This window comes from Saccoglossus kowalevskii, chromosome 2 (assembly GCF_978046115.1).
Source record: "Saccoglossus kowalevskii chromosome 2, keSacKowa6.1, whole genome shotgun sequence".
NCBI lineage: Eukaryota > Metazoa > Hemichordata > Enteropneusta > Harrimaniidae > Saccoglossus > Saccoglossus kowalevskii.
Window position 1 is genome coordinate 31,337,729 of NC_140642.1, and position 24,966 is coordinate 31,362,694.

Below are 24,966 nucleotides of genomic sequence, written 5' to 3' on the forward strand. Positions count from 1 at the left end.
ACCAATAAGAAAGACAGGCCCATAGAATCGGATTGGGGTTTTACACGCCTAATTAGACAATACATTACCATTTAGTTTTGCGGCTCTCTCTCTCTCTCCCTCTCTCTCTCTCTCTCTTCCACAAAAGAAGACAAAGTTTCCAGGGCGCAAAGCGGAGTGAACGGGGAACAGACACGACAGGAGACGCATGTATAATTCCACAACAGCGCACAATACGATATACTTTGGAAATTAGCATAAGTAGGTAATTGGATAACTAGCGAACAAAAGCGTATTTGTGTAAAATGTAATGGCATTAGTTCAATGAAGGGTGATTCCAGAACGATGTCGCCATTTAAACGCTGTAGCGTCTGTGGGTGGATATCTGCCGGGGCCAGCGTCTGTGAAGAGATTTGTCGGCAAAACCCCCACTGTTCTGAATACGGCCGAGGCGTCGCGTGGTGGTCACCCAGTGGTATCGTGAGAATACGAGCCACTGCCACTTAGAATCACGGCCCGTGGAATTTACGGTCGTAAGTTTTCGTTTAAGCACACGATCGCAACAAGAAGAGGCCAACGCTAGAGAATGGCCGATACATGTGAGGGGGGGGGGGTCACGATGTTCGCTCTGGAGCCAAAGAAACTTTCACTGGGGCAGGCTGGGAGATTAAAACCACTGATACGAGAATTGGCGACTCTTCGTCTTAGCGTGCCATTTGTTAATGCACTCTGGCTGCCGGGCGCTGCTAACTTGTTTCTTACCTATCCGACTCTAAAACACCTTTAATGGCATTTAAATTGGTCTAAATGGGGTCTGAGCTTTACATGCTAGGTGTGTGGGCAAACATGTAGCGTTGTCTTGGACACCACTATTAAAGTTGCGACCATGGACGACAGCAGCGATTATTACTGCGGTTACCAGTGCATAAGTAGTTATACAGTTCGAGTCAAGTCACGTATAGGAGGAAGTGGCGTAATGTTTTGCATATTTATCAGGTGATATCAATTCCGCTGCTCCTGCTACTGCTGCCGCACCCCAGGTAAACATTCAGTTGCCAGGTGTCTGCATGCTTCGAATACTTTCACAATTAAATTAAACCCTCGCTATTTCCGACCGCTTTCGGAAGTCTGTAAGTTCTGACAGCGGGCCATTGTTGGCCTGAGATGGACTTTGGAATTTGATTTTGGTTGTGGGTCGCAGTAAAAATGAAAAGAATTATGAAGAATAGTAACAACGGCTTAGTAGGATAACAACTTTGTTGAATGCAGAATTGTGAGTGTCCATTCCAGTCAGGTTACTTGAAGGAAGACAGAAATAACTAGAATCGAATTAAAACAATCGTAACAACAGTGAAACAAGAAGAAAACAAGAAGACGACCCTGTGATCTAAAAAAAAAAAAAAAAAAAAAAAGAAAAGAAAAGAAAAGAAATTTTGACATTGAAGTAATCGAAAAGGTTAGTTTTGTCTCCATTTTCATTGTCGAATGAGGCGTACCCCTTTTGTCTGATTGTCTCCACGAATTTATGATTCGGGCCGTAATTACGGTAGTAGAAAAAAAAAAACTTGCGTCCGAGTTAACTTGAATTAATTAGCGAGTACCTCGGGCTATACATGATTTACCTCATAAAAAAACACGAAGAAATGTGAATCATGCACATTCGATGTGGAATATCCAAGGCCTAGCCCCTTTCAGTAACGCAACACCTAATTGTATTTACGCAACCTTGGTACGCGCACTACAATTTCAATGCTATGCGATCGTGGTAATTTCTGAGCCCACAGAATTCGTTCGTGGGACGCCGAGTTCGATCGGCGCAACAGGAGGAATGAAACACCGCGGGCAGATATTGGTCTAACATCGAGATTTGAAACGTCCCTCTTACGTCAGTTCGTGTAACAGTGATGGTGACGCATATATATATATATTCGTAACACGGTGCAATACATAATCGAGGACTAGATATGTTAAATTGCATAATTTATTTAAATAAGCGACTCACATTAACAGGTGGGCACTAGATGCGACAGAGTGCCGGTGATGGAAACAAACGCGCCAAGGGAACAACTCCCGTTCTTCATCATTGCAAACACGTCCCTCAAAGAATCACGCACAACATTCTAACTTCCTTTCTTTCATACTTTACAAGGCCTATCTCTGACTGTTCATAGTGGGGTTATTTTCATGATTTTTTTTAGAAAAGTAGAACGTCAGCCGTTAATTTTAATATTTTAAATCCCATCACCTTTCTAGATATAAATGTTGGGATGTAGATGGACCATTCTAATGTCCATGGTTGAACATAAGCAACTCATTAACTCGCCTTGAGACAGATAGTAGATAATCGTTTTCCTATTTATTTATTGTTTACTTGTTGAAAACGCCTTAGCAATTAGTTGTGGTTAAACACACTCTCGTTGGTACAAAACAAATTTGGTAAATGTAGCTGCTATTCAATTCGTTGTTTTGTAAATCACCCGTGTATGGGGATGATAAATCCCATCATTTCTAGCGGAACGCGGTGAGATGCGAGTCTACAATTAGCGTTCCACCATTCTGTTTGTTCCCATGATTTGTTGTTCACCGCGATTTGTTAAGAATTAAACCAATTAATGCCCAATTTGGTTAATGGCGAATTAGTGTCTACCATCGGCGCACAGTGGACACATTGATGGGCATAATTCGGCTAATTATTGGTAGTTTTATCTGAACGGGTGGAATAATTACATGAAGGGATACAATGTCTTTCAACAAAGGAACTCAGAAGAATATATATAATCAACGAAAGAAACGTTGCGATATACTAGTATTACGGAAAATGAATTGTAAGCCACGGTCGTTGTGTAAGTGCCGTTTACCCCACCGCTGTGAACTGACACTCATGACACACAGCACTGTTCTTTTCTAATTAAAACCACTCTAGAAAAATGTCTAAAACACAAATAAACAAAACTATCGCACCTTCATATCATTATATAAACGAAATCATATAATTAGTGACAGTGTGTCAAATAATAATAAAGAAACATACATTACAATAATGTGTGAAAATTTAGGGTCAGCCTTAAGATACAACCATGACGTACCCAGCGTGCATATCAAGTAAAATCAAGTAAAATAAGTCCTAATTTAACTTTACATTTATTCCCTCATTCTTTCCCACATATGAAAACTTCCCGGAAATTGACACTACGCGCCCCGTGTTTCATTTCTGTTCCCGACTCCCACAAACCTGTAATTAATTTCAGTATTGTGAAATTAACAAGTTGATAAAAAATCCTTTTAACGAACGTTCGTTTAATAAATTCCTTGTGTACTGAGAATTAGTACACGCAGTTAGTGGCACCATACAGTTCTCTCTTGAAGTACCCAACACCCACAGACGAAAGGTTACGTGGCAGGTATTCCAAAACTACAGCCAAAACGGTATTATAAATACAATAAAATATAATATAATATTTAGTTTGTTTTTTTATTATTTTACATAAATGTACATAGATTTTCTGAAATGCCTAACAAAAAGTTAGATTCTTGCAAAAACCAAGCACAACAAATGACAACTGTGTCTTATCATCACTTTCCGATAAACCGAGAAAGTGGAAGTGAACTTGGTCAAGAATTCAGAGCAGTATTCTGTGATTCTGACCGTGGCACTCAAGTGCAAATATAACAAAGTTACCATCGCACCACTCGTGGTGTAATTATATTCTAAGCACGCATGGTACTAAGACACGCGGTTGAAGTTGTATTACACCCCCCTCCCGCGCCAATAAAAAATAAAAGCACGTTTTTTTTTTCCAACCGGACAAAAACATCGACGGTTACACTGGACGGTATCTAATGTTTTGTATATTGTTCATAGTTTTCACATTTCCGTGAATTTAGCGTTAGAATTAAAAGTCACTTTCGTAACTGGCATCACTTTGGAAAGATCCCAAGTCACTTATGTCCCCGGTACGATCAGACTCCACGTCTACCGCTAAGAGAAGCATATTCGACATATACGAAGTGTCGGATATTTCAGAGTACTGGTCACATACATCGCTTTCCGCAACAGAAATTGTGCATGACGACGGCTCTTGGTGCAATACGTCGTTGATGCATATTCCCGGCACGGCGACTTCCATCGTTCTCTTCACACCGCCATCGCCGTCGTTATTGGCAGGTTCAATGTTAAGTTTAGGCACATTTATAACACTTTTCGGAGTTCTGTTCACATTTATGTTCCCATAGTGGTTGCCATTCATCATAAACTCTGTACGTTTTTGGCGGTCAAGTCTTCGTGTACGCCTTGGCGACGGCATACCGTGCACCCGGTAATAAAACGATGGAGATTCATCACTGCTGATTCCATCGGCACTACGGTGCCTACTTCCGTTACCATTGGGTAATTCGCCGTTGTGAAGTTCGTAACTCTTTGCAGGACACACTTTCCCGTTCTTCATTTTGCCGATAACTCTCTGTTCCAATTCGGAAATTCTCGAAAGCGCTCGCCGTAGCTCGGAGTCTCGCTTGTGCAACAAGTCGGTTAAGACATTACACTACAAAATAAAAACAAAATGTAGAAACATTGAACTTAATCGAGCGAGCGATTGCAACCACCACAATTCCATCCGTGCTACATTCTCCTTATGAGCCTTACTAAATACGTAACTTATTTTTTAACCGAATTTGACAAATTTCCGAATTAAATTCGTTAATTGTTCAGAAACGGTTTCTCAAATACCGAGTTTTCTAATCTAAAAAATAAATGTAACACATTTTGGTTAAATCACCGAAAGGAGCGATCATTCTTCTGTTGGTGGTTGCATGTATATGTTTGTAAAGTTCACATGACCGTGACAATTAAAATCCCATCCTCTGCATTTCTTGTCATTTTTTTAGTATTTTTTTTATTTATGTAATACTGACCCAAATTTACCTTTGCGATTCAAAATGGGCACACGTGGGGTTGGCTTGTTTATGATACGCACCTTCACTGCACCTAGCCAGATTGGATGAAAGAGTTGGTTGTCGAACAAAATACAATTTCCAGCTCAGGCTGTGTGCACGATGTTTGGTGCCACGTCACACAGGTAATTCTGACTCAGTATTCGGTACAATTACAAAAATAATACAGAAGCATTGTTTGTCTAAAATAGCCCGTATTACTAACTTACTAACTGAACTGTTACTTTCTTAATAAACCATTTATATAGAAATTCGACAACATTTATTGCTCGGTGAAGATACCACCGACTATTAAACGTAGTTACCTTTTCTGCAAGTTGTTCGACTTTGTGTTTCGTTGCCTGTTTGAGAAAAATCAAGAGCTAAGTATTTTTTCTTCTCATAAATTGAGACTGATCAATGATGTATTGACAGAACATCACACTTGTTGACACTGCCATCGTTTAGTAACTTTTGAGAACGGGATTTGTATGAACCAACTAACAGTCTGTGTTCTATTTGGTGAATAACATCATGAATTGCTAATAACATTGATAGCGTTCGTAACTTCAGTGCCTTTCTCGTTCTCTGGCATATCCCAGATCACTATTTGTTTATGTCGAAATGGTGAACAGGGTAAAAATAACTACAAAGGGTAAGAGACTCAACTTTTCTATAGTTGACGAAATAAAACCTTGTCATTTCATTTTGTGAAATTTTATAACTTTTTGTTTTTTATTTTATTCTATTTTTTGCCATTATGCCGATATCACGTCGTTTCGTTAATCCCTCGTACCAATTGTTTGGCAGTTCCCAACCACACATTCAACGATTTGGAATGGACAAACAGTCCTATGAACCTATATCAGAGCAATGAAAACAACATATGCTACTCGCTGTGTCAGTATACATGTAGAATCCCGGCGGGTGTAAAGAAGAATGTACCTTCGGAGAACACGGTTCACATCAAATAAATGTATTGAATTCCTAATGGATTTTATTTACTTGAAGGATATGAAATTTTTTTTTTTTTATAAACGCCGCCCAATCTCTTCATATGGCTATATGTATATATAACTGACACCCATGTGTAAGTGTTGTATATAGTCTATTTGAAATGAACAATTTTATTGTTTTATACAGCGCGACTGAAATGAACAAATATAATATATTACCTGGCTGTCAAATGTACGAAGTTCATGAATTATGTGTCTTAACTCGCTCATTTCTTTTCCTATCTCCTTGCCTGAGAAAAAAAAACACTCAGTATAGATGTAACGTGAGCAGTAGAGTTAAATATTTGATAGTATTTTTTTAAATGCACCGCTTGTCAATTATATTTATACAAATCATGATCACGATAAGTATTTTTTGCAGTGGAAATGTGTTAACTAGACAAGAAAATATGAGCATACCTCGCTCTTGGATCGTTGTTTTCTGTCCATGTGTTGTGACCTCCGTCTTACTTTGCGCCGTGTCCTGGTGAGCAGTGTCTTTTCTCTCATCCTGCGATTTGAGGTAGCCAGGAATCTGGAGCAACGCTTCAGATTTTCGCCTCTGTAGCCTATACAAAAACAAAACAAACACAAAAAATAGATATGGCTATAGGGTGGCGTGCAACGCTGCTTATACAACTATGTCGTTCTTCTCCCGGTTACCCACCCGAGAAAACTCATACATTAAAACAGTACCAACACCTGCCAACCGAACAACCAACCAACCAACCAACCCAACCGGCAGATGACTTTTATTTTAATTATGTCTTTGATTCGTTAGGATATATACATATAACATGGCAAAATATAACAAGAAATGAAGGATGATCAACGATACGACCGAGTGACAACGTTGCCATGGCAACTCCATCGTTTGGGGAACTTTAATAAAATAAAATGACAACAGGTGCCGTCTTATTTTCGTATTCTCAAATGTGTAATGTATGTTGATGCCCGTGGCAAAGGCGTGTATACAGTCAGCCATCTTCTCGTCATTATATGAAGCAAAAATGTATCAAAATTTACGACGATGCTGTTTAAATTGCGGCGAACAGGTCGTCCACACATACACACCAACACACTAGTACACAACCGCAAATATGAGAACCGCCTCTCGTCGCCTACAAAAGTAGCATAGTTTCATTTCGCAACAGAAGGCAGATTTTGTTTCTGATCCCATTTTCGACTAATGTGTTAATCGTCAAGTAAGTTCAGTATTTACTAAGTTAGATATCTCGCGGTAAGTAATAGATCGCGTTGTCTCTCATTCACTTACCTTGCGGCTTCCTTATTTTTCTCCATTCTGTCGCGTCCATGTTTTTCTAGGACTTTCTTAGCATCTGGATATTCGACCAGCGCCTGTCAAATAAGGCCAGACCAGAAAGCAAAAAAGAAGTGTGGATTTGTAAAAAAAAAAAGTATAAAGACGTCTGTTCAAAGTTTTAGAAAAAAGGCTTTGGTACATTGCCGTTGGCGTACTGGCGTTCTCACCGATATCAAATGGCGACCGCAGATATATGTAAACGACGTGACAGGGTCACGGAGTACGTGGTATTTGGGTTTAATTATTCTGTTTCATACAGTAAATACAAACTAGGCGTAAAACGGTTTAACAATGATAACAATAATAATGATAATAATAAAATTAATAATAATAACGCTTCCATCGTCACGATAGCTTTCGACGTGTTTCAGCTTTACTGGTACCTTCTATATTTAAAAGAGTTGCGTACTGGCGGCAAAGCGTTATCTGCTTAGTCGTGTTTACACGAACCATTAATTAAAAATTTACGCCAAAATATTATTTATTTAAGGAAGATTGTGAATACCGTTGGAATGTACACACCACGCCAGTACCGTGACTCACTTCCAGGTTCTTATCATTTATAGTGGAAGATATTCGCCTTTTTGTTGTAAGCGCAACAGGTGGCCAATTGAGAATTGAAGTGATATCCCGGATTTTGCGTTCGCCAGTTACGGTTATTTTCGGTGATATCTATTTGTATGGTTCGTTTTATTAAGTTTTCGTTTATTTTGTAATATTTTATTTTTCAGATATTTTGGTATTCGCACACGCATTCCACGCCCGTGCGACAATCGTTGTCGGTCAACATTTTAATCATTTCCCCGGTAACTTGTTTTCACATATAACCTTGTTTTCATCTAGTGGTGACTGGAATTGCACACGTGTCGTGGTTGAAACCACGGTCAGCGGTAGGGGGGGGGGTGTTGGTAAAAAATCACTGTTGCCGCAGGATCACTTGTTCATCATAATCATATTTTTTATGGAACAATTTAAACAAATTAGCATCTTACCGAGTCCGTAATTACAACATATGGAAGATTGAGTAAAAACGAAGTTTGTCCGCATCGCGAACAAATGCAACAGAATTTAACTTTGAAACGTATGACTAACGATGTTCAAAGTATATTACCGTTGTTACATTTCGCGAGTAATTTGTAGGGAGTTGAGGACGGCGTCTCGGGAAGGTTTCTCTCACGGGAAATGTACAGAAAACGAACCACTATGCCCGGCTATGATGGAACTTTAAATATCGTGCAGCGTACTATCTACACTATTGATCAATACACGTTTCAAAAAACAAATCTCGATTGTTTTGATGATGGAGGAAACCAACACACCGTTTTTGGTGAAGGTCATTTATCCTACGAAGATACCAGCCTGAGACGAAAATTACTTTTATTAGCTTGCCCAATTCGAATATAATTTGAGCCTTAGTTAAAATAAATTACTGATAGATCCGACATGTTTTCGTTATTGCAGGTAATTCGTTTATTAGCGATTGGTAATTTGTAGGATCCACACGGTATTTGAAATAAAAATGAATCGTGATTGGAAGAATATAACTTCAACATTAAATATATTACACAGTCTTGCTCATTAATTCCTTGAACATGTACGATATCAATTTGCCTTTTCCGCTGTTATCATGTTTATTTCATTTTCATCTTTTGGGTTAAAATAGACTAGAAATACAATTCTGCAGTGTCGCTGGTCAGATTGGAAACATAATTATCTAATTAGCAACTATAAAAATATGTTTCGCACCGAGTCACCGGTGTAATACACGTATTTAGAATGCAAATACTTGGTTTATTTGCATATCAATTGGTTATTTAACATAAATAACACAAACATACCTTTTGACGCAACATAAATTATGATTATAATGAAAATCATTTTTTGTTACAATAAACTAGGAAGTATAATCTATGTTTGTTTCTTTTATTTTCCCAGACTATCTTCCAAAATGATAGGTGAGATGTCGAGGGGCAGATATGCCGATTTACTGGGACCTGCTCTCAACTGTCGCCGTCACACGACACTGGCACACCACATTATTACCTGCATCAAGTCCTTCTTAGAAAGGCACAACAACTCCGAATATCCTAGGGACACCACGTCGGCAGTCCGTCTGTTCTGTCCTTCATCGAGCTTAAGTAAGCTGATCTCGCCAAAGTAGTTTCCTTCAGAGAGAGTCGCCACCACCATTTTCATCCCCGTCTGTGGGTCTTGCACAACAACCTGCCGAGATGTTCACATTTTATTTATTTTTATACTTTAATCTCTTTGTTTTTTTGTTTAATAATATATCTTTGAGAAGAATTAATTTACCTCCGATAATAAATCTCGATTTAAAAACAAACAAAAAAACAATGATGCCGTGTCATAGATTTTTAGTTTACTGTCAGCGAGGAGTCAAAGCAAGGTTACCTACTCAGACGACGTGTATTTTATTGTCTTTTTTCGCATAGGATAAAAGCAACAACTTTAAGTCGTCCACATTCTTCACTTTAATACTCTCTTTTTTCATTGTTTTAATTCTGTTTGTAATCAAATACTGTAACAGTTCTTAGCAGCTGCGCCCGATATAGATGAAAAGATGGATAAATTATAGAAAACCACGATGCACCGCCTTGGGTGAAAATCGACTATACTCGCCACAGTACAACATCTCGGTAATTTAGAAAGCATGTTGATGCAATATTGTGGTTTGGATAGCATGGCGAGACACGCTCCTTTCTCCAGTGTCTCCGTTTGAACCTGTGTTCACACCCCTTCAGGGTCAGTCTTAATCACAAGGGAGGCCACGACACGTGTCAGATAAACAGATATTTCGAACGAACGAGGTTATAGTACTCCGATTTGCACGGATTTCAAATATGAGAAAGTGATCTCAAAACAGATGGCGCTGGAGATTTACATCTACACTCTACATGGTATGCAGGCCAACAGTGCTACTTTGCCGTATCGCATGTGGGTGGGCTTGCTGCAGCCAGGTTAAAATACAACGCAGCAAATTTGGCGTGGGGTTGGCGCTGAATAACAAAAATCATTGCATCGAATGCGTGTGTCCGCCATCTCAATATCTACATTGATTTATATAAATGCAAATATGAGATCAATAATTTTACACGAACCGCAGACGTAATGCATGATACCGCGGCGAGCGATGTGTTTACGTAATTGAATGATTAATATACCCACCTGCACTTTCCCGTGGTTTATGATGTACATTTCACGTCCTATCTCACCACTTCTACAGATGTAATCGCCCGGTGAGTATATCTGAGAGCGCAGTTTCAGTACAAGTTCACAGAGGAGACCCTGCTCACAGTCTTCGAAGATTCTCACCTATGCAGAAAAATTCAAATTTAAAAGCGATCCAGGAGCATTCAGGTGCATCAAATATATACATATGTAGATATATATATATATATTGTAGTATACATGTTTATTGAGGGCAAAGTAATATAAAAAACATGTGTATAATATAATATAATATAATATAATATAATATAATATAATATAATATAATATAATATAATATAATATAATATAATATAATATAATATAATATAATATAATATAATATAATATAATATAATATAATATAATATAATATAATATAATATAATATAATATAATATAATATAATATATGTGTTATTACGGATTTATGCTTCGTGAAGATCGGCCAAATATTTTTCCAAACAACAACAACAACAACAACAACAACAACAACAACAACAACAACAACAATAATAATAATAATAATAATAATAATAATAATAATAATAATTGACACGCTCCCTATAGTAGTATTACCATGAAAACGAAAATTTCATGAATTTTCTCCAAAAATACCACATTGTTATAGATGTCTGCTCCGTTTAAAGGGGCCGAAAACAAAGAAAACTACAAAATCGAATCGCCGGTAGGACACGTTACTTCAAAATAAAAACTTTAGCTGACAAACACGAACGCGAAGCATACCGTGTTAATTCGACGGGACGGTAGGCTTCCCGTCGATTTCTAACGAGTACGGTGTTTGTTATCCCCCCTCTCCCGACAACACACCGCTGTAAGATATTCGCCGACAACTGTCTACTACTTTTCGAGGTAATCTCAGCCCCGCCACACTATAAAGGTCATTGTTGAGTAAATCGGCTTACCTTTTTTAAGGTCTCCAAATGCACGTGTATGGCGATTTCAGCCCTTAGGCGGTGGGGTAACATTTCCAGAAAATGCTGATCGTCCAAGGCTTGGGTTCTGTAAACAAAACAAAAATTACGCATGGCTGGTAGTTGTATCATGGGAGAGGGCGTACAGCAATATGGAGTATGGTATCGTGTTGCCAAACAATCTGTCGTAACGTGTCGCCCGAAACCTACAGAGGACTTAAACTGGAACTCAATATTTGCAAATTTTATCTCACAATATGGTGATTGGATTCAGTTAATAGTCCGTGACTTTATTGAGAAGTTCACTAAACTTATAATTCAATTTGTGACGATACCATAAAAACACAAACAAAATGACCATAACAGAAATAGAAAAAAGACATTGAATTCGAGTAAGTTATTCACTGACTTCATACAAAAAATGCCAAATTTCTTTTTTTTTGCTAGAAACTAAAAAAAACGCAGACTAGAATTATGAACAGTAATTTTCATAGTTGTTCAAATAAACGCCCAGTGTATTGCGTGACCGCTTCATATTGTCGCGTTGAATCCCTGTCGAATCCGATGAACAGAACTGGTTTGGAAAACCGTAATTCATCATATCGTTAGTGTTATTACTTCTATTCTGCAAGACTTGGCCGAGTTATTTCCGCTCTTGTTGAAAACACAATCGAAATATTCTCATCACGCTATATACATAACCATTTACCTGTGCCATGCGTACTCTGACCATTTCTTAACACGGCTTTGTAAACAGCTCGGTACCTGACGATGATTCATGTAAAATTTAATAGCATCCATTCTGTGAATAACAAAACAAAAAAAAGGACTGAAAACAAATATTAATTATTTCAAAAAAGAAAAAAAATGTGTTTTTATGTCGGGAGCCAAAGCTTGACCTTGCTAGTTTTGTCTTTTGATGGACTGAAAATTCACTGAGTTGCTTTGTAACTTTGCGTTACTGATGAGCGACTAAAGTTTGCAACTTCAAAACCTATTTTAAATGCGTCTTATTCAGTAGTTCACATTAATGGATTCAATGTGAACTTGCATAGTCTATTGTTTTGTATGTCAAGTTATTCAGTAGTAGTAAAGAGACATGGCGGATGAACGCGACACCACTTCAATATGTCACGTAGTGGAAACACTTTGAGAATTCAACTGTGATTCAGGATTGGAGATTCAACGTGTTAAACTCCAAACGACGTAAAAAACAATACAAAAAAAAACAATTTAGACGACTTGAACTAACTAGCTAATCTTAATACGATTGATTGCAATAAAAATAATTTTTATGAAACTTGAGAAAGCCACATCACTGAGTGCAATTAATTTACAACCCCATTTCTGCACTGTATTACATTAACTGATTCACGCTCTCGGGGGTTTCGTCGAAAAGCGGTCGATGCGCATGTTAGGCTCGTACCTACTGTGCAATAGTTTACATTTACACATGACGGACAATCAGGGCATTGGTCTTTGCAGTTGGTGGTCTGGTGAGGGGAGAGTGGGGGGGGGTGTTCCACAATCTCGAGTTGACATGCAAATCACATCTCCGTCGTATGGCTGAATGCCCCCCGCCCAAACAACGTTTAACTGAACGAAAATCGATGTGTTACTAATGAGAAAATGTTTTTCTCTATGTTTGCAGTTTTTAACATAGTTATGACAATTCAAAGCAGCATATGCCGTTCCCCCTCCCATTGTTTAGCAGTTTTCTGAATCTAAGTAACACCGCGGCCACCAATCCAACATTAGTCATGGCTAAGCGTACTTGAAACGCACGGAGTACAATTGATATACAGGTAACATGCAATCTAGACAGCTGGAATATCAAGTCTTGTCAGAACAATAGTTCACTTCTAGTAATAGGTCATGTGACCTGACGTAATCGCGTGTATATTCCATTTGATGCCACAACATTCTTTTGTTCACGTGACAGAAAACCACAGCCCACGTCCTCTTTAATACAAATTAGCGCAAGAACTACTAACTTTGCTTGGAATTCCTGTCTGGCAGCATTCATATTGCTTATGACGTCACCGACGTTACCGACGACAGCGGCAAACAAGAAGACGCCAATGAGGAAAGTGATCCCGGTGAAAACATACTCCTGAGAAGCGAAACAACAAACAATTACACATGCCATTGTTAAAAGACAATGATTCGGTTTTGACTAGAACTTGTATTGCGCAACAACAGTAGAATAATTTACTTCGATTCAGCTCCGTTCGTGTATCTTCAAGTTGCTTTACGAAATTACATTTTCTGAAAAACACCTTTGTTTTCTGAGTTTTATCAACATTAACATTATTCAAGTAAAAATTCTAAATCAACAACAATCGTTGCTGATGTCCCCGAAGTGCGCCGTCTACAAGCATATTGTATCAATTATATTGTATAAAATCATCATTTGCATAATGTTTCAATAACCAACTCGAACCTATTTAAGTGTTGGACGAGTGCGCCCTCGCAGGTGAAATTGGACATTTTACCCCCTTATGTTTATATTCGGGTTAGATCCTTTTTGCTAAATAACACTACATACAAAGCTCCATTACATACGTACTCACAATGTTGGTCAAGGGACCGTGTGTTCCTCCGATTGTTGTCAAGGTAACAGCTGACCAATAGAGTGACCGGATATACTTGCTGTGACAAGGTGAGGAGAAAAGGGAGAGAACACACATGTATTTAAAAGAAGGATAAACTTACGATATCGGTTTGGGGCACTGCTGTCTCCCCTATGGTTGTCAGTGTCATTGTAGACCAATAGAAGCAGAGTATGTACTTCCTGTGTGCGAAGAGTAGTAAAAGAAATAACTAACTGAAACAGCGCCACCATCCGTTTAATAAAAACAAAAGAATGTGCAATTATAGATCACAGAGGGACTCGCATAAGGCGTTACACCGTGTTTCAAATGCTTACGGTTAAGGTACTGCGGCGTTGGATTTTACTCGTATTTTACAGAGTGTAATCTACACTTACCTTAAAAGTTTTCGATCCTCTGGGGTGTCCGGGTAGACCCATTCGTTTGTGCCGAATCCTTCAGCCTGATAAAAAAAAAATAACGGGAAAAAATATGGCAAACTTTGACATTCATCAGTGTGTATGCACTTCCCCGCGTCAGAGAGGTCACGCTGAATGCAAGGTGCTTACGGTCTCGTGAAACAGAAGCACTGAGAAAATGTCTTCTTGAGAGTAATAAAAATAAACCGAAACTTAAGCGCACTCCAGAGACAAAGTGCTACCTATGATCTGTTGATCTATTCTAAAATGATGGAGAACGACTGACCGACACAATCAAGGCTGTCAATGCGAACTCTGAACTTTGGCGTCACCCATCCCACGTGGATGGGTGACGTCACATCGCCGTGCTCATGTTTGGAAAAGTGTGGTGTTATCTTGCTTGGACAGAAACTCACCTCGGAGAGCATGTAATAGAAACAACCGATCCAATGAATGACCACAGCTAGGTAGAGGGATAGCTTCAAGGCACGGAGACGGTTTGGATTGCTTGTACGACTGTAAAATCACAGGATCGGATATTGTGTTATTATTCGGTTACGACACAGAGGGACTGTGGTTACGACTAATGAAGTCAAAGAACTGTAGTTTACAGCGCGCCCGCTATCGGTGGCACGACTTGTAAATTACCCCCATAGGAGTAATCCGTCTTTTAAATACATGTGTGTTCTCTTCCATAGGACATGGTCTAAATCACTCGATAGGTTTGATTTTCGCTTATTTCGCGGACAGCAAAACGCGCTGATTTAAAACAAAATGTATTGTTTTATTCACAAACCAGTGAATTTAAAACCTAGTGAATATCCTAGGCACAACAAATCTGATAAATTTAAACGCAGCGAATATCCCCCCCTTACAATACGACGTACTTATACAATTAGGAATAATACAAAACTTACTGCGAAAACATTCGTACCTGTCGGTAACTTGGAAGAATGTTGACATCGTGTAGAATTTCAACAGCCGGGGAAGTCGCAAAATTTGAATTAGCGCTGAATCTGCAATGCATTGAGAAACACAGAAAAAAACAACAAGACGAAATCATGAATTCAAGAAAAAGAACGCCTGCATGGTTGTAATGACATAGCATTACGTGGTGGGAGGGGCAACATACGCCGGGGTTTACGGGCGTGTTTGGATTGACTATCCATGCAACGAATACCCAGTATTTAAGTTCGAGATTTAATATCGGTGGAACGTAACGCTGCTGTAAATGCGTTTGAATGACTGAAACAATGTGATCATTAATTATTTTGACTTTTTTTCTTCTAAACAAAATCTATGAAAATTGTGCGTCACAGTGTGGAAAATAAACTCCTTAATCTATTCATTTTTTAGAACGTTTTTGGCCGTGTATTACATGCTAAAGAATTGAGTTAACATTTCCACCAATTGCATAAAATGTGACTAGATGTTATGAAACACGTGCTAATAACGAATTAAATCTGCTATTATCATTTGTGGATAGTATATTCACTCACCAGAATCCACGCCACAATCTGCATAGGTGAACATGCTAGCAGCCGCTGTATAAAAGAATACGTAACAATTGAAAGAAAGAAAAAATAGAACCGCATGATTGTGTATGCGATTTCTGGATAATCCTATATGAATTTGTATAGCTTACAGAAACTATGTTTCGTTTTGTTTGCCACGTTCGTTTTGTATGTTACATTGCAGAGATTCATGTAGAATACGCGCTTTTTTTGTAAATGCAGTCACGACGCGATAGTGTGAAATAGGAAAGACGGATTTGTTTTCCTTTAAGCTACTATAATACGACTTCCTGGCGTTTTTTTTTATTTAAACGCACTGAATCACGCAGCAGATAACTCTATTTCAGTCAACTCTGAAAACACGAAGCTTGCGTACGAAATGCTGAATAGCTTATAAGATGTGGCAGACAGGATAAACGTAATAGAAATAGAAGACGACGGGCGTGATAGTCTGAATAAACATAAACACATGGCTAAAAAGTCAGTCATCGAGAGCGACAGGAGATATTCTAGACATGCTATCCCCCATTTGTCCGTCGATTGTTGCGAAAACGATTATAATTGCCTCCGGGGATGCGGATTTCAATTTCTATGCAGTTACTATGGCCACCATTGAGGCAGCGGCAACCGACATCACCATGTTGATTGGCAAAGATGAGTGTAATTTCCCCCCCAGCTTTCGTATAAGGTATAACTTTTCATCGGCGTTTTTCAGGCTTGTCGATGAATGACGATTGATTCTACGGAACGGAGATCATGTCAGATTAACACCCGAAGATTGGATCACGACCTGTTATTATAACAAATATGTATTATTCTATTTAGAGACCCATATTCGTTAGATGAAAATACGAAATACTGAATTAGCGCTAATATAAATTTACTGTTTAGTACTGTCATTCTGACATGTGACGAAATAGACTACTGTATGTCTGTTATTTACCCCGCTCATACACAAGAAACATACTAAATAACCCAGCGGCCATTTTGTTATATGGTTTGTGTGACAATACCCGAAAATTGGATCACGATCTGTTATATGTATTATTCTATTTAGAGACCCATATTCGTCAGATGAAAATACGAAATCCTGAATCAGCGCTAATATAAAATTACTGTTTAGTACTGTCATTCTGACATGTGACGAAATAGGCGACTGTATGTCTGTTATTTACCCCGCTCATACACAAGAAACATACTAAATAACCCAGCGGCCATTTTGTTATATGGTTTGTGTGACAACTTGTTCAGAAGTAAAGTTAGAGTACATGTCACGTGATTGATCGACTTTGAATACGCCGTAACACGAAGTTAACCGAATTCGCCGAGGCCGCTCCGAGTCAGATCATTTTCGTAACATGCAATCACCTCCAAAGCCACAATCTAAGACCCCGATATCAAAATACAAAATTATTACATCATACATCACAAAACGTTAAATAGGCTGTCGCGATGATTCGCGATCGATATAAGTTAAGTATTGCCAATCGTCGATCAGATGATATATGATACTTAAAGCGCGGTGTTCGTCGCGCAGCGCGTGTTGGAATTTCATGTAAATAAACAATGTATTTTACACGCGTTATATACGTCACTATGAGTCCCATATCGAACAAGACGCGACACGACGACTGCCGCCCTTTAGTATAACATTATTCCTAACTATCAAAAAAGCGTGTTTTCAAAGGAAAATGTGAGTTTAGAATGTTTTACAATAGTTTAGATCAATTTCTATTTTTTCAACTAATAAATACTCAAAGTGATTGTGAGTTTCCCCGCTGACTATACATACCTGCTGTCATCTGGGCGATCAAACCCAGTGGCAGAATCGAAAGACAGTCTAACTTGAAGAGAAATTTCTTTCTGTAATTTTCGTTTAGCTTGACATGATCTCTTACCTGTAGGACAAAAGACAAACAAATAGATAAAAAGAAGATATGGTATATTGAATGAATATTGAAAAGAAAACGACAGGCGACAATTTTTTTCTGTGACCCGATGGCTAAATTGAAGAACATAATACGATGTTCTGGTTGAAAAACATCATAGAGATTTTTCAATACTTTTCACCAGAGAGAGTGATTCATTCCTATTAAAAATGACAGAACAAATATATGTATTCAGATCATGTATTTGTTGTTGCATCTTGTTGTCGTAAGAAAAAAAATATTTTTTGGAATGATGTAATATGGTGGAGGAGTGCTATTACTGGTGAACAACTGACATGGCATGTTAAAGATATATTATTTGGAATAATGGGCACATTATTCTGAATATCAACTACATGTACTATTGAATGAATTAATATTCCATGCCAAATATTTTATTTATAAATGTAGATGTAATAAAAATCAACCCTACATTTCATCTTTTTCTTATTTATATTAAAGAATTGTTAAATAAAAGGTAAACCATATTTTGATAAATTTGCTAAAAAATGCCAATCGTGTATGTTATATTTTGAATAGATGCCATCACTCTTCTTATCTTTTTGTGACTTTATGATTTTTTTAATACTTGTAATGTATTGTCTTGTTGAAAATAAAAAAAAAATAAAGAAAAGAGAAAAAGGAACATCAATTAGCTTGGACTTCCTTCTAGGTTTTTTTCACAGTTGGATTAAGAAAACATGTGCTGTCCAGATAACTACTAGTAAGTCACGCGCCAAGAAACCCATACGGATCCTTACAAAGTGACTACATTGTGAATTTAATTACATTTCAACATCACTACGATGTCAATAATTTGGTTTTACTCTGTTACAAATCTCTCGATAATTCTGTGAGTTGTCTCTATAACACTGACAGCCGACGACATTATAACGACCATCGCGAAGGGCAAAGAATTGCCCGGGCATATAGAAAATGAAAGGATCGGAAGCTTTTCACGATACGATTAAATACCAAATTGGCGCTCATTCCCAGATTTTCTAATCCCTGTATGAAAGACTTATTCGCAGCCAGCGGTTAATGTTATAGTGATTGGAATGGAAAGTGAACAAATGAGGTGGCGATTGTTACTTGTCATCTGGGGGTTGTGAGGGAGAGGTGAGCGCTGATAATACGATACATACGTGTTTGGAGTGTATCATTATATTATCACAGTTCTTGAATCTGTGTAATTTGCCATGCGACTTGTATTTAAATACCACAACACCGGAAATCACGCAAATTTAAGCGAAGGTGGTTAAACAAATTATTTTTCTCACCCGAATTCAATTCTCTTAGGATAACACGATATTTATGGCACCCATAACAAAGTGTCGACGCGGATTGCCCGCACTAAAAGGAATGCGCCCTCTTCAGTGTACGAATAATTACACGATATCATAGTAAACTGATTTCACTTACAAGAATGCCGTCTTCAAGGTAACCGATTCTAAACTGCACGAAAATATCCACAGTGTAGACGACGTCACAAATGAAGTCCAACGTACTGAAGATCGAACGATAAAAAACCTATTACAAGGAGAGAACAGAATGATCAGCCACAACATACATTGGCGGATTTAGATGGGGCCGAGGGGGCCGCGGCCCCCTATTCTTAACAACCAACAGGGCTTCGCGCAATCGGCGCTCGCGAACTTGGTCTTAGGCCAACTTATCGCCCCCTCCCATTCCAGAATCCTAGATCCGCCCCTGACATATGAAGAATATAAGTAGAATGAATAGACAACCGGGAATTAATGAAAGGCGACAACGGCAAGCGTTGCACTTATAGTGTACGCGATATATGCATGTCTGGTTTAATGGCATTACTGGCCGAACAGTACAGTTCTTATATCACGCTACTAGAAGTTAAATTGACGTAATTTTCTTTTATTCTTTTTTGCATATTTATTGTTATAAGAATGCAGAAATAAAATAATTTGGCCAGCGTACACATTCCATTCAATATATGCACATATCAAAAACGGAAAGTTGGAGGTACTAGTAAGTTGCTGAAATAGTACTCAACGTGGCTAATATTGACGAAGTAAATCTCTGTACAACTCAGCTTTCACGTGATATAATTTGCATATTTTAACCCAGCAGACACGTGAGGAAGCTTAATACATCTAGCTGGTGCAAAAAATGATATGAATTAATTTCCATGCTTATGAATAATAGCGCATTATTCCAATGATAAAATCGTAAATTTAAAAATCACTGAATATGCCTGAAATGCTAAATCAATGAAATTTAAACCCAGTGAAAATTAGCCATTTTACAGTAAATATCTGAGTCCACCATATATATTAGCAACATTCAGCTTAAAAATAGATTGTATAAGAAAACATATTTACATCGAAATAACAAAACAATGCTTTTCGAGTGACTTTTTTTCTGTTATTAAAAACAAAAACCTGACTTATCCAACTACAGCCCCTTATCAATCATCATTTCACCAAAGTTGAATATGTAACTGAATATATTAGCGCCCCCTTGTGACGTTTTCGGGACGTGCAACGTGTCGGAGTGTCATTCATGTCACATCACTGGTATTTCGAGGCACTATAATTTTTTTGAAACAAATTATGACGTGGAATTAGTCACAGATAAATCATTCTTTTTACAAATATTGTAACAAACGTCATGTGTCACGTCACGGAACGTAACGACTTAAAAGGAATAAAAACAGTCGCCAATATTTTGCTAAATTGTCATTATACTAGATATCCGTACGTAGATGCGACAGAAACAGATTGAATAACGATATTATTTCATTTCAAACACTCTTTATACTTCGCACATTGATTAAAACTCACACGCTGCCATTTGAAATTACGCCCCACCCGTTGCGATAAGTTTGCAGATACTCGCTCAATTTCGAACGGAGTGACATTTTCAACCGTGGTTATCCCGCGTTTATTTGGGAATCCTTGAACAGTATACTAATTTTGACGCGCTATTTGCAAATAGAAATCAGGACGAGAAACAGATCACGAGCCATTACTTAAGTTAATTGCAATCACGTTACTAACGCAGAGAGACCTCGCCTTGCTCAACGAGCGTAGAGTGGTTTTCCATTTCTCTGTGTCCAAGGCTCGCCGCTCAACATTCAGATAGACAGTTTAGCAATTGACTAAACTTCCGTTTAATAACTGTAGTGGCGATACGGGCGCGTGGAATACCATTTCGAAGGCAGTGTAAATAATTGATCATTGCGACTAAAAAGATTCAGTGCGCAATACAATATGAACTGTAATCCGTTAATACAATATGATTTTTAAACCAGGGTTCCATTTCACGATTAATTCACAAATATATATAGTCAGACAAAAATAAAAAAAAAATGTCGATTTCATATTGCATTGCGGTCAACTACATGATGTACTGTGCAGCCCATTGTGCGCAGATTTTTTTCTTTTGTAAAGACACGCAAAACCGACGAGACATCGGAGGAAATTAAGCGTATCAAATTCATATAGCGATAAACGTTAGTTGGCCACGAATGTTTGAATTCATGTCAGAATAAGAATAAATCAATGGCAATTGCATTCATGATTTTCTGAAATGCATTTACCTATAACTACACATATTTGATCAAATGCAGTCATGGTGACGCAAACAACTTCCACAAAATCATATTATGGGTGTTTTAATATATTTATAATACATCCGAGGATAATAAGTTTCGAAAAAAAAATTACATTAAAAATAAATAAACCACGTATACGATGGTCGAATTGGTTGTACGTACTAGTAACTGGTTGCATCTCATTGTGTGATTGTACGAATTACAGAAACAATTCATTTTGCTCATGATATTTGCTTTTTGTAAATTTGCAAATCCAGTATCCGTAAATTTGCTATCAGAGAATGGTTTCAGATTACATTTGTCAGTGGAGCTTAGTGGAAAACAGTTCTCGCATCTAATACACGACGAACTGATTGATATGTGATACGCTGCACGGATGAGTACAATTTCAATGTGTTAATATCGAGATACGTCACGCCGCTCAGAAATAAATAAAACGTCTATGAGAATGGATGAATAACTCCACAGAAAATCGACACAATGTCTTTGCACGTGGGGCTAGCACGGGGAGATGGAGACGGAGCGTACTACACGATGTTTCCAAAACGGGGGTTACCGAATGTGCAATGAGTAATTGGTGGTGGTGGTGGTGGGGGGGGGGAATTGGGAGTACTTTCGAGATTAATCGCGATATTTTAATCAAATCTAGATTTAAACTGAATGTATCCTTTTTTTTCTTCAAATTTGTTTTTGCTTCATTATATAATATCTCTCCATCAATATGTTTGATAGTTGTTCACTTGCGGGTAAGGGGCAAAGTGTCTTTATGTTGATCACATTGTGCTTGTTTGCTAATCTTGTGCGGCATAATTTGTTTACAATTGAACTAGAAAAAACATAAATGCTTTTTAAAAATGTGCAGGTTTGATAGGTTTGGGGAATTATTGGCCTGGTTATAGCCATCAGAATTTTCCTAGCAAAAATATAATATAATGTTAATATAATCAGCATGCATGTCTACTAAAATCTGTTCCAAACTTGTAGGTATCACGTAGAACCCCCATTTCGCATTTATTTGAGCGAGCAATGTTTCAAATTTCACAAATAACACACCAATACACACATATGTACGCACGCTTATACCTTTCGTTTCTGTTGCACACTCGTGGGAGCTCTTAAACACGGAAAATAATGATGTTAAGAGCTAATGTTGAATTGCTGTATAAGTCATTTGTCAAAATGAAAACTTGTAATGTGACGCGAAGTTGCCGGCACAATGATCTCAAGCTCTGCTCTATTCTCATTATATACGTTGTTAGTGCTTGATAAAGGAGGGTGGTCGTCGCGTCGTCTTCGATATAAGGACCTCATTTCTCGTGATTCGCAAATGGTATTGAAGGCTTTAGCGAAGCCGTGTTTCTCGTCATGCGCAATTTGTGATTTTCCATTCATTACTCTTAGAATCGTAGAGGTAGAAGACAGTCAACTACCGGGAACGCGCATACAACAAAATAGCATGAAGGTAGAATAATGCATCTTACTACCCGAAGATACTCTTGCATGCATGGCAGCAACTCGTTGTTATTGGAAAGGTGCATCATCATCGCCAGCAGTCATTTCATCACCTGAGTTCAATTTGTTATTCAACAACCCCATACTATCTGCAAATTGCGTAAGACGTCGTGAAAAACAATTCTATGATTACAACATTACCCGGGGCCATCTAACATCCTATTCGAAATAAATATATTATACGCTTGAAATTCTGTTCCATTGAGTAACACGTGAATAACAACCAGGAGATAATATCCCGAACATTCATCCCCGACGACTATAAGCAGCTCATTAAGAAAGCCCATCGTGTAGAGATGGACCTCGATCTATCTAGGTGCGTGGTGACGAGGGAACGCGGTGAACACCAAGAGAGACGTGCCTACTTTGAACTTACCTCTTCTCTCATTTCGCGGTATGCAATCCTCATTATGGTCATCCACAGATTGTAGCCAACAGCGATCGTTACCAGACCCTGTAGAAGACAGTAGAATCAAGGAAGTAATCAAGAATTCACTGATTTAATACTGAGTTGCGTAATTACGTGGATATGAACATTTAATGGCGCTCTCAGGTCTCCGCATTGAGTTTATTATTAGCCAAATTAGAGTAATCCGTTTCATCATTATGACGATGGATGTTCCGTTCACAGGGAAAAGTTTCGCCGGCGATGCCCCGGGCGCTACTCTCACAGAAGGTGAAATATTCACTTGGTTTATTTTTGCTGAGTGCACTTGATGTTGCATCGATATTCACTAGACATTATATTATTCATTATGCAAATAAACCGGTTTTTATTTTTGCGCATTTTGCTATCAACTAAATTATTAATTAATTAATTTAAAAGAAAATGAAATCCAGTGTGGAATAATTAGGCTTTATATATTAATTAACACGCTCACAACAGCGTGTTTTTTAGCAATGGGGCATACATATGGCGGCCACTAATTCACTCGTTTATTCGCAGTAAGTAATATTTCATTTGAGTCTATTTTTTCATCTATTTTTCCATCTTTTGTGTATTTTTTTTTAATTTATTGATGACCTCGACGCAATTGAGCATCAATGATTGACAAGTTTTGGGCAAGTTAAGTGTCCTAACAATATACCTTTGTATCCACGTGTTTGAGAAAAGCAGCATATCTCGAGTTTAGACAGCATGATTGTATAGATATAACTGTCTACAAATTCGATATATATCATGAACATCTATTTTGAAACAAGTTAAAATTACTTTGTAATTCGCTTACAAACCCGTTGCGAATGATCGCCGAGTGACGACCGTCCAATCTCTAGGCTGTCCTCACATATATTTTCACGCCGGGGCCAAGTGTTACGCAATAGTCAGGAGGGTACTGTCCCATAGAGAGTCTAAGCTTTCATATTTTAAGACTGTTGTACGCTATTGTAACGTGTTTCCCCGCTTTTCTTTTTTACGCCACAGCAAGTTAGGCCACAGAGAATAAATACTCGGGCACACACACATGCAAACAATGTGTGTATTAGTCTAAACATACCGGGGTCCATTATTACCTGTATGTGATAGTTTTGTCCACGTACGTCATCGAAATCTTCGTGTTATTCACCCTCGTTCGCAACATGTATTGTTACAATAATCTACTATAGCGTAACCTCGGACGAACCTGCGAGTAGATGTGTAATAACTCGAGCAGGTTATCACGCACATTATAAACACGCCATTGGTCTATTAAACATGTTCTTGAAGTGAAGAATTACTTTTTAGTAGAAGCGATACGCATATATATTCCTTTCCCTACAATACTCGATCCAATAATAATAGTCTTACGATGGAAATAATACGTTATAACCGCTTGCGGCAATAGAAACAACCCGGAAATTAACCATCGAATACTAACAGTCAATAGAGCACCATACACGAATCCGTCAGAAATTGAAGAGGCATTCTTTATTTCGAGAGAGGCACGACGTACTTTGAAGCAAACATGACGCCATTCTCGTTATTCTTACGTAAGTGATGCTGCGAACGAAATTGATGTGAAATGTTGAGTGTCGAAACAAGA

At 38.1% G+C, this 24,966-nt stretch overlaps 1 protein-coding gene across 1 annotated transcript in view; it reads right to left on the reverse strand.

Annotated features, from left to right (window-relative positions):
* Window positions 1-3,432: 3,432 nt before the first annotated feature.
* Window positions 3,433-24,966, reverse strand: part of LOC144342251 (cyclic nucleotide-gated channel rod photoreceptor subunit alpha-like) — a 36,779-nt gene continuing 15,245 nt past the window's right edge. The window contains exons 4-21 of the mRNA XM_085494301.1: window positions 23,322-23,399; window positions 19,264-19,371; window positions 17,706-17,811; window positions 15,899-15,943; window positions 15,334-15,415; window positions 14,816-14,915; window positions 14,379-14,443; window positions 14,105-14,183; window positions 13,384-13,502; window positions 12,099-12,191; window positions 11,381-11,477; window positions 10,414-10,560; window positions 9,271-9,450; window positions 7,180-7,262; window positions 6,324-6,472; window positions 6,084-6,154; window positions 5,235-5,270; window positions 3,433-4,520 (exon numbers count right to left, since the gene is read on the reverse strand). Of these exons, the coding sequence (XP_085350427.1) occupies window positions 3,873-4,520; window positions 5,235-5,270; window positions 6,084-6,154; window positions 6,324-6,472; window positions 7,180-7,262; window positions 9,271-9,450; window positions 10,414-10,560; window positions 11,381-11,477; window positions 12,099-12,191; window positions 13,384-13,502; window positions 14,105-14,183; window positions 14,379-14,443; window positions 14,816-14,915; window positions 15,334-15,415; window positions 15,899-15,943; window positions 17,706-17,811; window positions 19,264-19,371; window positions 23,322-23,399 (2,286 nt within the window). The 3' untranslated portion in view covers window positions 3,433-3,872. The remainder of the gene's footprint in view (window positions 4,521-5,234; window positions 5,271-6,083; window positions 6,155-6,323; window positions 6,473-7,179; window positions 7,263-9,270; window positions 9,451-10,413; window positions 10,561-11,380; window positions 11,478-12,098; window positions 12,192-13,383; window positions 13,503-14,104; window positions 14,184-14,378; window positions 14,444-14,815; window positions 14,916-15,333; window positions 15,416-15,898; window positions 15,944-17,705; window positions 17,812-19,263; window positions 19,372-23,321; window positions 23,400-24,966) is intronic.